The 15,654-nt window shown below is 47.9% G+C and overlaps 1 protein-coding gene and 1 long non-coding RNA gene across 3 annotated transcripts in view; one reads left to right on the top strand and one right to left on the bottom strand.

Moving 5' to 3' along the window:
• Positions 1-15,654, bottom strand: part of MRPS25 (mitochondrial ribosomal protein S25) — a 44,982-nt gene that overhangs the window by 11,808 nt on the left and 17,520 nt on the right. The window contains 1 exon segment of one of the 2 annotated variants that reach the window (NM_001075979.2): positions 14-120. The exons of the other annotated variant lie outside the window; for it this stretch is intronic. Within the exon segment in view, the coding sequence (NP_001069447.1) occupies positions 14-120 (107 nt within the window). 2 annotated transcript variants of the gene reach the window in all.
• LOC101906319 (uncharacterized) lies at positions 5,560-8,760 on the top strand. Its single transcript, XR_239475.5, has 2 exons — positions 5,560-7,444; positions 8,526-8,760. It is a non-coding gene; the product is annotated as an uncharacterized lncRNA (long non-coding RNA).

Raw genomic sequence — 15,654 nt, 5'->3', positions numbered from 1 at the left:
CTGGGACACTCACCCAGATAGAACCGCAGGAAAGGGGTCGGCGTCATGTTCTTAAACAGCATGATCTGCACCCAGGGGTTCTTGTACTGGATCTGAGGTATGTTGAAAAACACGAATTTCCTGCAACACAAGAAATTAAACCCATGAGAGTTTCTAACCTAAACTTTATGCACCTGTGTATTCTTCTAAAGAGAAATTCAGAACTCTCATCAGATTCTGAGAGGACTCAGCCCCCCAAAAAGGTGGAGTGAGGAAAAGCAGGTCACAGGAGTCTATTAACATGCTGTCTGAATGCTGGGATCCCTGATTTGTCATTTAAGGAAAAGAAATCTATATCCTTACCTCACATGGCACATTACCCTAAAACTCACCAAAGCAGAAGTATAAATACAAAAATGAAATGTCCTTGGTCTTGCTTGGTGAGACAGTCACACAGTGTGCTCATCTGAGAAGCTGTGCATCTCCAGGTGAGCACTTGATGTTTTTATCATCGTCATGAAAGTTGCTCAGTCGTGTTAGACTCTTTGCGAACCCATGGACTATGCAGCCCATGAAATTCTCCAGGCCAGAATACTGGAGGGGGTAGCCTTTCCCTTCTCCAACGGATCTGCCCGACCCAGGAATTGAACCAGGGTCTCCTGCATTGCAGGTGGATTCTTTACCAACTGAGCTATCAAGGAAGTCCTTATGTTTTTACATCAATATTTAAAAATAAAAGGAACCATAAGAACAATCATGGGGAATACTCTTACAATCTGCTGCTGCTGCTAACTACTTTAGTCGTGTTCAACTCTGTGCGACCCCATAGACGGCAGCCCACCAGGCTCCCCCGTCCCTGGGATTCTCCAGGCAAGAACACTGCAGTGGGTTGCCATTTCCTTCTCTAATGCATGAAAGTGAAAAGTGAAACTGAAGTCGCTCAGTCGTGTCCGACTCCTAGAGACCCCATGGACTGCAGCCTACTAGGCTCCTCCGTCCATGGGATTTTCCAGGCAAGAGTACTGGAGTGGGGTGCCATTACCTTCTCCAATCTAGGAGTGGATAAATCACTGAACTCAGAAAGTTTAAAACACAGACCAATTTGATTAATTAAAACCTTTGCAGGATTTCCCTGGTGGTCTGCCATCACAGCCTTTTTGTGGTGAAGGAGCTTGTGTAACTCAAGCTACGCCATTCAGGGCCACCCAAGACAGTCGGGTCACAGTGAAGAGTTCTGACAAAACATGATCCACCGGAGGAAGGAATGGTAAACCACTCCAGTGTTCTTGTCGCAAGAAGCCTATGAATAGTGTGAAAAGGCAAATAACACCAGAAAATGAGCCCCCCAGATCGGAAGGTGTCCATCATGCTACTGGCGAAGAGTGGAGGACAGTTACTAATAGCTCCAGAAGGAAGGAAGCCTCTGGCCAAAGTGGAAACGATGCTCAGTTGTGGATGTGTCTGGTGATGAAAGTAAATTCTGATGCTGTAAAGAACAATACTGCATAGGAACCGGGAGAGTTAGGTCCCCGAATCGAGGTAATTTGGAAGTGGTCAGATAGGAGGTGTTAAGGGTGAACATTGACATCTTAGGAATCAGTGAACTAACACGGACAGGAATGGGTGAATTTAATTTAGATGACCGTTATATCTACTACTGTGGGAAAGGATCCCTTAGAAGAAATGGAGTAGCTCTCACAGTCAACAAGAGTCTGAAATGCAGTACTTGGGTGCAATCTCAAAAAGGATAGAATGATCTCAGTTTGGTTTCAAGGCAAACCATTCAACATCACAGCAATCCAAGTCTATGCCCCAACCACTGATGCCAAAGAAGCCAAAGTTGACCTGTTCTATAAAAACCTACAAGACCTTCTAGAACTAACAGCAAAAAGAGATGCCCTTTTCATCAGAGGGGATTGGAATGTAGAACTAGGAAGTCCAGAGATACCTGGAGTAACAGGCAAGTCTGGCCTTGGAGGACAGAGTGAAGCAGGGCAAAGACCAAAAGTTCTGTCAAGAGAACTCACTGGTCATAGTAAACATTCTTTTCCAATAACACAAGAAATGACTCTACACGTGGACCTCACCAAATGGTCACAGAAATCAGACTGATTATATTCTTTGCAGCCAAAGATGAAGAAGCTTATACAGTTAGCAAAAACAAGACCAGGAGCTGACTGTGCCTCAGATCATGAACTCCTCATTGCCAAATTCAGGCTTAAACTGAAGAAAGTAGGAGAAACCACTAGACCATTCAGGTATGACCTAAATCAAATCCCCTATGATTATACGGTGACGGTGATGAATAGATTCAAGGAATCAGATCTGGTGGACAGAGCGCCTGAAGAACTACGGATGGAGGTTTGTAACACTGTACAGGAGGCAGGGACCAAAACCACCCCAAAGAAAAAGAAATGCAAGACAGCAAAGTGGTTGTCAAGGAGGCTTTACAAAGAGATGAGGAAAGAAGAGAGGAGAAAGGGAAAGATACACCCAACTGAATGCAGAGCTCCAGAGAATAGCAAGGAGAGATAAGAAGGCCTCCTTCAAAGAACAGAAAATAACAACAGAATGGGAAAGACTAGAGATCTCTTCAAGAATACTGGAGATATTAAGGGAACACTTCATGCAAGGATGGGCACAGTAGAGGACAGAAATGGTAAAGAGTAACAGAGGCAGAAGAGATTAAGAAGAGGTAGCAAGAATACACAGAACTACACACAAAAAAGTATTAATGACCCAGATAACCACTATAGTATGATCACCCACCTAGAACCAGACATCCTGGAATTCGAAGTAAAGTGGGCCTTAGGAAGCATTACCACAAACAAAGCTAGTGGAGCCGGCTGAGCTATTACAAACCCTGAAAGATGACATTGTTAAAGTGCTGCACTCAATATGTCAGCAAATTTGAAAAACTCAGAAGTAGCCATAGGATGGGAAAAGGTCAGTTTTCATTCCAATCCCAAAGAAGGACAATGCAAGCACCACACAATCACACTCATTTCACACACTAGCAAGGCAATGGCTCAACATCCTTCAAGCAAGGCTTCAGCAGCACTCGAAAAGAATTCCAGATGCATAAGCTGGGTTGAGAAAAGGCAGAGGAACCAAAGATTAAATTGCCAACGTCTGTCGGATCACAGGAAAAGGAAGGGAATTTCAGAAAACCATCTACTTCACTGATTACATTACAGCCTTTAACTGCGTGTACCACAACAAACTGTGGGAAACTCTTAAAAGAGATGGGAATACCAGACCTCCTTATCTGTCTGAGAAACCTGTATGCGGATCAAGAAGCAGCAGTTAGAATCGGATATTGAACAACTGACTGGTTTCAAATTGGGAAAGGAGTATGACGAGGCTGTATATTCTCATCCTGCTTATTTAACTTATACACAGAGCATATCATGCGAAATGCCAGGCTGGATGAATCACAAGCTGGAATCAAGACTGCGGGGAGAAACACCAACAACCAGGAAGAATTAAAGAGCCTCTTGATGAGGGTGAAAAGAGAGTTAAAAAGCTGGCTTAAAACTCAACATGCAAAAAACTAAGATTGTGGCATCTGGTCACATCACTCCATGACAAATAGAAGGGGGAAAAAGTGGAAGCAATTAAAGGTTTTATTTTCGGGCTCCAAAACCACTGCAGATGGTGACTGCTGCCATGAAATTAAAAGACACCTTGGGAGGAAAGCTATGACAAACCTAGACAGTGTATTGAAAAGCAGAGGTTTCACTTCGCTAACAAAAGTTTATATAGTCAAAACTATGGTTTTTCCAGTAATCCTGTACAAATGTGAGAGCTGGACCATAAAGAAGGCTGAGTGCCAAGAAACTGATGGTTTTGAATTGTGGTGCTGGAGGGGACTCTTGAGAGTCCCTTGGACAGCAAGGAGATCAAACCAGTCAATCCTAAAAGAAATCAACCCTGAATATTCACCGGAGAGACTGATGCTGAAGCTCCAATTCTTTGGCCACCTGATACAAAGAGCTGACTTAGTGGAAAAGACCGTGATGCTGGGTAAGATTGAGGGCATGAGGAGAAGGGGAGGGCAGAGGGTGAGACAGTGCGACAGCATCACTGACTCAATGGACAGGAAGAGGAGCAAACTCCAGGAAATAGAGGAGGACAGGGAAGCCTGGAGTGCTGCAGTTCACAGGCTCACAGAGTCAGACACGACTTAGCAACGGAACAACTGGTGGCGGGGGTTGAGAGTCCACTTGCCAGTGCAGGGGATACGGGTTCAATGCCTGGTTGAGGAACTAAGAACCCACAGGCCACGGGGCATTTAAGCCCACGTGCCCCAGTTATTTAGCCTGGGAGCTGCAACCACTGAAGCCTTCACGCTCTAGAGCCCATGTTCTGCAATGAGAGAAGGCCCTGCTTGCTGCAACCAGAGGAAGCTGGCTTGTAGCAATGAAGAGCAGCGTGCCACGATGAGGACTCAGGGCAGCCATAGGTAAACAGATAAATACATACAACCCTTTGCAAGGCAAAACTTACCAAAAGCAAAATCAACATCTGCCAAGCACAAAACACAAAACAAAAGGTTAATTCCCTTACGCAGAATTCTGCACACCTGTAACAAATCTATAACCCAGTACTAGAGGCAAAGGCCACCAAGAGGCAGAAACCCACATGGTCTATCCGAGGAAGGATCCCCAGTGTCTTCCCAACAATTAAACAGTTTCATCTCTTAGATTGCTTAAAAGGTGAAAGTGTTAATCACTCAGTCGTGGCCGACTCTTGCAACCCCATGGATTACAGCACTCCAGGCTCCTCTGGTCCGTGGAATTCTCCAGGCAAGAATACTGGAATGGGTAGCCGTTCCCTTCTCGTTATAAGCAATTAATTGATAAAAGTGAAGGGGGCTTCCCTGGTGGCTCAGACAGTAAAGAATCTGCCTGTAATGCAGGAGACCGGGGTTTGATTCCTGGGTTGGAAAGATCCCTTGAAGAAAGGAATGGCGACCCACTCGAGTATTCTTGCCTGGAGAATTTCATGAACAGAGGAGCCTGGTGGGCTACAGTCCATGAGGTCGCAAAGAGTCGGCCATGACTGAGCAACTAACATTTTCACACTTACAGAAGCGAGGAAACCTTTCCTATGTATATTCATTGGTTCCACTTCCTTGGGGGCCATGTTGGAACTAGCACAGATCTTAACTCAATGATTTCACCTCTGCCTTTAGGTATTTTCACACTTGAATGCAAAGACACCCGTGAACTTTACTGCAGTATCATTTTTTTACAGCAAAGGAACAGAAACAGCTTAAATGCCAGACTGACTATATAAATTATGACACCACTGTACACCTGGATCCCTCTCTACCTGCTCTCCATCCTGAGTGGCTAACAGATACGTGCTAGGAAGTCGGCTTTCTTCCCCTATGGCTTCGTGTTGGATTTAGCCCACAGCGAGCACTGTCATGATCTTCATTTTCTGAATGTTGAGCTTTAAGCCAACTTTTCACTCTCCTCTTTCATCAAGAGGCTCTTTAGTTCTTCTTCACTTTCTGCCATAAGGGTGGTATCATCTGCATATCTGAGGTTATTGATATTTCTCCTGGCAATCTTAATTCCAGCTTGTGCTTCTTCCAGCCCAGCGTTTCTCATGATGTGCTCTGCACAGAAGTTAAATAAGCAGGGTGACAATATACAGCTTTGACGTACTCCTTTTCCTATTTGGAACCAATCTGTTGTTCCATGTCCAGTTCTAACTGTTGCTTCCTGACCTGCATATAGGTTTCTAAAGAGGCAGGTCAGGTGGTCCCATTTCTTTCAGAATTTTCCACATTTTATTGTGATCCACACAGTCAAAGGCTTTGGCATAGTCAATAAAGCAGAAATAGATGTTTTTCTGGAACTCTCTTGCTTTATCATGATCCAGAGGATGTTGGCAATTTGATCTCTGGTTCCTCTGCCTTTTCTAAAACCAGCTTGAACATCTGGAAGTTCATGGTTCACGTATTGCTGAAGCCTGGCTCGGAGAATTTTGAGCATGACTTTACTAGCGTGTGAGATGAGTGCAATTGCACAGTAGTTTGAGCATTCTTTGGGATTGCCTTTCTTTGAGATTGTTATAAAAACTGACCTTTTCCAGCTCAACATTCAGAAAACGAAGATCACGGCATCTGGTCCCATCACTTCATGGGAAATAGATGGGGAAACAGTGGAAACAGTGTCAGACTTTATTTTTTGGGGCTCCAAAATCACTGCAGATGGTAACTACAGCCAGGAAATTAAAAGATGCTTACTCCTTGGAAGGAAAGTTAAGACCAACCTAGATAGCATATTCAAAAGCAGAGACATTACTTTGCCAACAAAGGTCTATCTAGTCAAGGCTATGGTTTTTCCAGTGGTCACGTATGGATGTGAGAGTTGGACTGTGAAGAAAGCTGAGCACCGAAGAATTGATGCTTTTGAACCGTGGTGTTGGAGAAGACTCTTGAGAGTCCCTTGGACTGCAAGAAGATCCAACCAGTCCATCCTAAAGGAGATCAGTCCTGGGTGTTCATTGGAAGGACTGATACTGAAGTTGAAACTCCAAACTTTGGCCACCTCATGTGAAGAGTTGACTCATTGGAAAAGACTCTGATGCTGGGAGGGATTGGGGGCAGGAGGAGAAGGGGACGACAGAGGATGAGATGGCTGGATGGCATCACCGACTCGACGGACATGAGTTTGGGTGAACTCTGGGAGTTGGTGATGGACAGGGAGGCCTGGCGTGCTGTGATTCATGGGGTCGCAGAGAGTCGGACACGACTGATTGACTGAACTGAACTGAAGTGAGCGTTGTCAAAAGAGAAAGACAGGGAGAGTCAAGGTAGTTATTTCTCTGGCCGACCCCAGGCTCAGTCACAGCTCCACAGGCTCCTGTCAGGCAGCCCTCTTCATCCCCAGGGCCCAACAATCATTCTCCTCGTCACTCCTGCAAAGCCTGCACCTGGACCTACCTCTTGGGGAGCAACAAAATACAAAGAAACTATCTGGGACTAAAAATAACTCCGTGTGCATGCCCAGGTGGGGCACGTTCTGGACCAAAAGATACAAAATATACAAACCCCAACTGCCACTTCTGAAGAGCCGGGAGCAAAAACAGGGTACTGCGCATGCCCCGCTGCACTCAACACCACAAAGAGGTGGGCAAAACACCTAAGCCCCACCTCTAGCCCGACCCCTGGACACACCCCTAGCCTCACAGCATATAAGGAACCAGCTCCAGGGCCTGCTCCCTCCTGTAGCCAGCGCAAGAACTCCAGTAAAGCGTCTCCTGAGTTTCGGGTCTGTCCGTTTCTATTGGTCGGGGAAGGCCAAGAACCCGGCCAGCTGATGGCACCCAACCTGGGGCAGTCCCCTTCCAGGGCGAGGACCCGGGCACATCCAAGACTACAGAGTGCAACTTTAGCGTGGCTGACCAGTGCCTACCTGAACCTCATTTTTCACCATCAGGGCATGTGGTAAGTCTGCCTTCCTGGCTCCTGGGGGCCTCGGGACCCTGGTTGGGGCAATGCTTTCCCTCCCCTGAAATCTCTGTCCTCTCCTTCCGAGAGAGCTCTGTGACTGTAGAGATCACAGTGGCTGGACCCTGCTGTCTTGCTCTCTTGTTTTCAGTCTTTTCTGTCCCTCCTCCCTACACCTCCCCTTCACTGGGGTCTTTCTTTTAAGTACTTTTGTCTGTCTGGTTGCTCCTGCAGGTCTGCCAAAACTGGGCAGGGTGGAGCATTTAAATTTTGAAATACAAATGCAGCCCACATTGCCTGAGACTCCAGCTTTGGGTTACTTGCTGCTGCTGCTGCTGCTGAAGTCGCTTCAGTAGTGTCTGACTCTGTGCGACCCCATAGACGGCAGCCCACCAGGCTCCCCCGTCCCTGGGATTCTCCAGGCAAGAACACTGGAGTGGGTTGCCATTTCTTCTGCAATGCATGGAAGTGAAAAGTGAAAGTGAAGTCGCTCGGTCGTCTCCAACTCTTAGCGACCCCATGGACTGCAGCCTACCAGGCTCCTCCATCCATGGGATTTGCCAGGCAAGAGTCCTGGAGTGGGGTACTTGGAGGAATTTTAAAGGACAAAAATCCTAGAGGGGATTGCACTTACCTCCTCAGCTTTCGCAATGTCACTATTCTGCCTGGGCTCTGAGCCTGCAGCTGTCCTCTGCTTTTGCAAAGTAACTGTTTTGCCTGAAGTCAGGATCAGCCCGCTTGTCTGTAGTGCCCCAGAGGAAGGAGGCAGTTTTAAATTCAAGCCGGAAAACTAGGAAATCTCTGGTTCTATAGAAATTGGTTAGTCTGACTTAAGCTTGTGGGTTTACCTCATACAGATCTGTCTTTAGAGCCATCAACAATAAATATAATACTTGCACTGCACCTAAGGTTACTGAAGGTCAGTTAAGTACACGCTGTGTTTTTGTTATGAAATTTGCCAACAGGTGTAATAATCTGATATGATTAAATTTTTAAGTAAATGGGATGAACCCTTGTTGGTTAACTCTAGGGGAATGACTGTGTTTTAGAAACATCCATCTGAACAGTCTCTTTACAGGACCTCCATGCTGCACTATGGGTTAAGAAACCGTCCACGCAGGACCAGAGTTCGACTCCTGGTGAAGGAGCGAAGACTCGCCGCGCCACGCCAAGACTAAGCCTGGGCTGCAACCACTGAGCCGAGGACAACTAGCGAGTCCACAACAAAGGGCCCCACGCCTGCCGTGAAGACCCCTGTGCTGCCAGGAAACTGCCGCAGCCAAAGACATAAATAAATATTTTAAAAAGCAAAACGTCTCTGTACACCTTGGTACTCAAAACTAAATTTACGTTAAATATAGGGATTCACTGAATATCCAGGCCATTTCAAATACGATAGATAAAATGTTGGAAATATTAATTGCTAAATAAGCCTAAATTTGCCTACCTTTGTGCAAGAGAAACTTAAGCTTGTCCGGTGCTGCTTTGAGACGTTCTCTACCAACTGATAGAATGCCAATGTAAAAGTCTGTGAGATGTACATTTTTAAAAAAGGAGGTATGAGAAATGGACATACACTTTGTTAAAGGAAAAAGGGTGGTTTTTCTGCTAAGGCTGATTATTTCTAAACTGAAGAATAAGGGACAAAGTATTGCTACAGAAAAGGACAGGTTTGCAGAAGTAGAATACTGGGAAGAATTTTGTATGGGGTTGGGATTTTCTAAAGTGGAATTAAATCTTAGTAGGTAAGTGGATTTTACTAAGACAGGCTATAGAAGGGCTAGCTTTGGTCTTTCATGAGAGAAGGACATTTTCCTGGGACGCTGCTTCTGATAATAGACTGTGAGTTCCTGTGCCTTTAAGTGATCTACACTTAGTTTACTTTTGAAATTTATTTTTTTCACCTTCGCTTAAGGAATAATTGCTTCACGGTGACCTATGATTTGATCTGACTGGGTTTTTTACATTTTTGACAGACTTCCCAAACATTAAATTCTTTTGTGTTTGTGTGTGTGTGTGTGTAATAAAGTTTTATTAAAGTATAAAGGAGATAGAGAAAGCTTCTGACATAGGCATCAGAAGGGGGTAGAAAGAGTACCCCCAAACATCAAATTCTAATTAAAGTTCTTCTGGCCTCCGGCTAACCTTGTGGTGTTTTAAAGGGCCCCTGGAGTATCCCAAACAGATCCTGATTTAACTCGTACGTTAAATTATATGGGAAATGCTGTCCAAACCCGCTGCTCCCTGTGTCAGGTACAGGTTGTCTCCAATTTTATCACAGCCACCAAACATATGGGGGAAAGGGTCTCAGGCTTTTCTGCCGTCTAGTCTCTCACCTTACTCTGTCCAACAAATCCCCTGTGGGAGCACTCCCACCTCCAGCTCCAGCTCCTGACCCCAGGGCCTTCTCCACTGTGAACAGCTCCAGCTCCTGACGACAGGGTCTTCTCCACCATGCCCAGCTCCAGTTCCTGTTCCTGACCCCGGGGCATTCACCGTGCCCAGCTCCAGCTCCTGACCCCGGGGCCTTCTCCACCGTGCCCAGCTCCAGCTCCTGACCCCGGGGCCTCCTCCACCGTGCCCAGCTCCAGTTCCTGACCCTGGGGCCTCCTCCACCGTGCCCAGCTCCAGTTCCTGACCCCGGGGCCTCCTCCACCGTGCCCAGCTCCAGTTCCTGACCCCGGGGCCTTCTCCACCATGCCCAGCTCCAGCTCCTAACCCTGGGGCCTTCCCTATCGTGCCCAGCTCCAGTTCCTTACCCCAGGGCCTTCTCCACTGTGAACAGCTCCAGCTCCTGACCACGGGGCCTTCTCCACCATGCCCAGCTCCAGTTCCTGTTCCTGACCCCGGGGCATTCACCGTGCCCAGCTCCAGCTCCTGACCCCGGGGCCTCCTCCACCGTGCCCAGCTCCAGTTCCTGACCCAGGGGCCTCCTCCACCATGCCCAGCTCCAGTTCCTGACCCCGGGGCCTTCTCCACCATGCCCAGCTCCAGCTCCTAACCCTGGGGCCTTCCCTATCGTGCCCAGCTCCAGTTCCTGACCCCAGGGCCCTCTCCACCGTGCCCAGCTCCAGTTCCTGACCCCGGGGCCTTCTCCACCATGCCCAGCTCCAGTTCCTCCAGGAGTTCCTTTCTCCATCTCTAATCTCCCCTTTCCTCCAGGCTTCAGCAGCCCGTACCTCATTACAGACTATTCAGCTGTCCACTTCCAAGCAGTCCACATTCTGGGATTTATAGATGCCCACTCTTGAGGAATACACCCCAACATCCAACATAGAGAAAACTGCTGTAGGACCACAAGCTTATAGACAACAGATGCCCCCCTCAGGGAGAGTCTAGCAACGCACTGGCACTGGTTCAAATGTTCCCCATCGGAACCCCTGGGGCAAGGGATGGAGGTGGCCAGAGTAGGAGATGCTCAAAACCCCACTAGGTGAGGACGGCACTCCAACCACACTCTGACAAAAGCCTCCTGGGAAAATGTCTCTGGGATGCTGGGTTTCATTTCTAGAAGTGCTCTTGGTTGCAAATGACTCAACATGGGAGGATCCTGTTCTAAACCAGAAGAGACACCTCAGGAATGTATCCTTAAAAATTAGAAGTGTTAAAAATAGATAGGCTTAAAAGGGAAAAAAAAAAAAAAACTTTTACTATAACACTGCTTGGCCTTTATATAGGTTGGGAGATGGAGAAAAATGTCCTGAAAATCCGTCTCTAAATTACAATATCATCTTGCAACCGGAAATCTTTACTGTCACAAGATAGGAAAATGGACTGAGGCTCTGTACGTCCAAGTCTTCGTGGTCCTTTACCACAACCCCACTCACTCTAAGCGGTTTCTGGGCATTCAAAGGCACACCTGGCATTTCAGGTCATCTCCTAACACCCCCCAACTCTCAGGGGGAGACCAAGCTTCCCCTGCTTCTCTAGACCCACCTGCTTCCCCCGAGGCACCTACTTCCCCAGATGCCTCTGACCAATCCCACACCCCAGCAACTCGCAGTGGAACTTCCTACCATCCAAGATCGGGCAAAGTGTGCCCTCTGAGGCAAGTGGCAGATGGCAAAGAGGCAATCAAAGGACATGTGCTCTTCTCTTTAATCGATGTAGTTAGCCCAAGGCAGACTGAGCCAGTTTTCTCAAGACCCTAGTAAGTTTGTCGAAGGGTTTCAGGCCCTAACACTGGCCTTTGATTCTACTTGGAAGGATGTCGAAATAGTCTTCTCTACTTGTTGTATCTGCGAGGAAAAACAGAACTGGGGCAGCAGCCCAGCGACACGGTGACCAGCCTGCGAACATTAAACTATGTGCGGAGACGCAGTTCCAAATCAGGGGCCCAGCAGGAGCTACAGTTACTGGGAGGGAACAGAAGCCAGGAAGCGCGTGATGTGGTGTGCCTTGGGAGGGTGAGAAAGTGTGTCCACAGGTCAGTTAACGACGAAAAGGTCAAAGAAGTGACCCAAAAGAAAGAAAAAAAAAAAAAATCCAGCTTTCTTTCACGGACGGCAGATGGAGGCTTTTAGAAAATCTACTGACACTGATCCACCCACTCCTGACGGTCAGACCCTGCTGGAACATTCTGTCAGCCCTAACATTAGGTGGAAACTCCAGAAGTTACAATTCGGCCCACAGACCCCAGTGCCACAACTCCTAGAGGTGGCCCTTGGGGTGTTCAGTAATCCAGACCAAACCGAGGATGGAGAACCTGATGTAAAAACAAGTCAGGGCTCAAGCTAAACTGAGGCTCACAGCTGTCAGCCATGCCTGGCAACCTCAGGACAACCCAAGGCGGGAAAGGAAGTTTAAGCATCTACCTGGAGATAAAACCAGCAAGGGGGATGGTTCAAATGTAAGTCAACCAGCCAGTGGGCTCCAAAGTGCCAGAAAGAACCCCCTGGTCCGTGCCCAGTCTGCAGACAAACAGATCATTGGAAGTGGGACTGGGGGCAGGGGGAAGGGAAGGGCGGCTCCCACTCCGGAGACGACCACACTGGACATCTGAGGTGGCCCGGGATGCTGGTGGCCCTCCTTCAACAAGACGTCTATCTCCCTCAAGGAGCCTCGGGTGGCCCTTGGCACGGCAGGTAAGAAAATCAACTTTTAACTGATACCAGAGTCACTCACTCTGTCCTGATTTCTCAGGCTGGGCCTCTTCCCTCCAAAAGCTGTGCTGTGACGGTGTCAAGGGAAAGCCTCACACTCGCGTCTTCGCTGGGCCTCTCACTTGTCTATTTGAACAGCGTTTCATCTCACACGCCGTTTTCTGGGCTCTTTTGGAGTCTTATTACAGTTAGCAGGCCCTGAGAGGCCCCCTTTCTTGACTCTTACAACAAATTAGCTGGAAGAACAAGGGTTGGTTGCCAGCCATATTCCACACGGAGCCAACCCTGCAGTTTGAGACAAGGGAATCCCTCAGTCAGTTCAGTTGTTCAGTCGAGTCCAAGTCTTTGCGACCCTGTGGACTGGGAATCCCTGGGACAGCTATAAATGCTCAACCTTTAAAAATAAGCCTTAAGCCAGAGTCACTTATCCTAACAAAAGACAGTATAACCCATAAAGTTGGAAGCAAAAAAAAGTTTGCAGCCCTTCATAGAGAAATTCTTAAATTAAGGCCTCTTAGCGCCCTGTCAGTCTCCATGCAATGTCCCTATTCTGCCAGTTATTCAGCTAAATGGGGAATATCGAACAGCTGAAGACCTTAGGGCAGTAAGCGAGGCAGGGGTCTCTCCACACCCACTGCGGCCAACCCGTAACAGCGCGAAGGCCCAGAGTCCCGGACACGCCAGGTGGCTACTGTGCCCGCGTGGCCTCAGGGACAGCTGCGTTCGTCCCAGGCCAAATGTAACAATACACCTGGACAGTCCTGCCTCAGGAGTTTCAGACCGCCCGTGTTGTCCGCTCAGACCCTAGGAAAAGAACTAAGGGAAACAGACTTAAGAGATGGGGCCGTTTGGGAATTCCTTGGTGGTCCAGTGGTTGAGAATCCCCCTGCCAACGCAGGGGACATGGATTCCATCCTTGGTCTGGGAAGATTCCGCACGCTGTGTGGCAACCAAGCCCAAGGTCCCCAAGTAGAGCAGCCATCGGAATGCAACTGGAGGGCAGCCCCGCTCATGCAACTAGAGTCGAGTCCACACCCAGCGGCGGAGACCCAACGCAGCCAGTCACAGACAGAAAGAAGGGGCCTTTCCACAGAATGCAGATGACACGCTAATACACAGTCCTACCATGGAGGCCTCAGATCAGAATATCACCTAAGTCCTTAATTGTCTTGGGGTCCATGGCTACAGGATCTCCCAGAAAAAAAAAAAAGGAGGGTGGGGGAGAAAAGCACAAATCTCAAAGCAACAAGTTAAATATCTGGGATATATTACAAACGCTGGGAGGAGACAGTTCTCTCCAGAGAGAAAACAAGCTATATTAGGCCTAAGCGTCCCAAAGACAAAAAAAAAAAAAAGTACCTTTGTACTTTCTTAGGCATGACAGGATTTTGCAGAATCTGGATTCCAGAATTGGGACTAATGGCCAGACCTGCATATGAAGCCACCAAAGGCCCAGATGCAGAGCCATTACTTCGGATTGGGGAACAAGGGTATTTCAACAATACCACAGAGGCCCTCACCAGAGCTCCTGCTCTGGGGCTCACCAACTGAAAAAACAAAACAAAACACATTTATCTTAAGTGTAGGTGAGAGCAGGGAGCCCCTCTGGGGGTCCTAGTACAAAAGCTAGGACAAGTTCCTCAGCCTACAGGCTATTTTCCTAAACTAGATTTCATGGCCTGGCTGCCTCCGGGTGGTACCTGGCACTGCTTTTTTAGTGGAAGAAGCTAACAAGCGTACCTCTGGACAGTCACCGGAAGTAAGGGACTCACCACTGGCTAACTGGAGGCCACCTTCCTAAGGACCAGGCTTGACTGCTTGATCCTCAGAGCTAACCCTCAAAACTTGCCGGTGCAAATGCTCGCTAGCAACACTGGCGTGAGCGCACAGACACAAGCCCCCGCCGGCCTGTGCGTGGACGGGAGCGTGTCACAGCTGCGTAACCTGAGGCTACGTTCCCACGTGCGCTGCACCTCCATGCAGTGTGCACTGTACACTCTGACTCGGGTAATTTTTTGAAGGTTATAAATGATGCTGGTTTGTTTAAATACTCAATCACCTATCTGCTTTCAAGAAAACTGTTTTGTCTTTATTCTTCTCAGTGTGCACTCCCATTTCCTCAGTGCTCTTCAGCAATTAGAGGTTTGTAACATTTATACACCTTCCAATTTTCACTAGTATCATAAAATAAAAATTAGAAAATAAGGTAGAAAAATGTGTGTTCTGCTTTAAAAGAAAACAAACAGAAATCAGTGTTTTATCCCAACGCTCTATCTACTTCAATCTGCACATTCCACCTTCCCCATTCTTGGAGATAAAACATGGGCTTAGACACTTTAAAACATGACAGACTACACAGAGCCGAGTGGCTGGGGCCACCCCTGCCTGGGGCCACAGCGTTTGGAAGCTGAGCCCACGGTTTCAGGACAATGACGAGTTGAAAGAGTCAATCCGATCTGTGTTTCTAGCTGATGAGGACGTCCTCTGAGGAAATGCCAAATGCTCTTTAGGCTCACTGACTGCTGTTGGGTTTTTTTTTCTTTTAAGCAGCAGCAGCAGCAAAACCTTTGCCACCTAGCACTTCAGCCCAGAAGGCTGAGCTAACAGCCCTAACTAAGGCCTTACGTTGGGGAAAGGAAAAATTAGAAATACATATACAGACTCAAAATATGCCTACCTTGTTTTACATGCCCATGCAACTCTCCAGAAAGAAATAGGGCTTTTGAATGCAAAACATTCCCCTGTAAAAGATGGGACTGAGTGGTAGCCATCTACTGCCATAGACACCGAAAGGAAATTTTTCAAATTACCCCGTGGGAACAACAGGGCAGATCAGGAGGCAAACAAAGCAGGTCTGATGTCCAAACCAGGTAAAACCACCCTGAGAAAACCTCCCTGCTGGCACCGTGGGGAGGAATCCCTCTGCCAAGGCAGGGGACACGGGTCCGACCCATGCCCCAGAGCAAATGAGCCCTCGCGCCTAACGCCTGAGCTCCAGCACAAGAAAGCTGCCACAGGGAGAGGCCTGAGCACCTCAGCAGAGTCGCCCCGCCCACCTCAAGTAGAGAAAGCCCACGCGCAGCAATGAAGACCCTGCACAGCCAA

This window comes from Bos taurus, chromosome 22 (assembly GCF_002263795.3).
Source record: "Bos taurus isolate L1 Dominette 01449 registration number 42190680 breed Hereford chromosome 22, ARS-UCD2.0, whole genome shotgun sequence".
Classification (NCBI taxonomy): Eukaryota; Metazoa; Chordata; class Mammalia; order Artiodactyla; family Bovidae; genus Bos; species Bos taurus.
The sequence above is the reverse complement of the archived record's forward strand: the minus strand, read 5'-3'. Positions and strand labels throughout refer to the sequence as shown.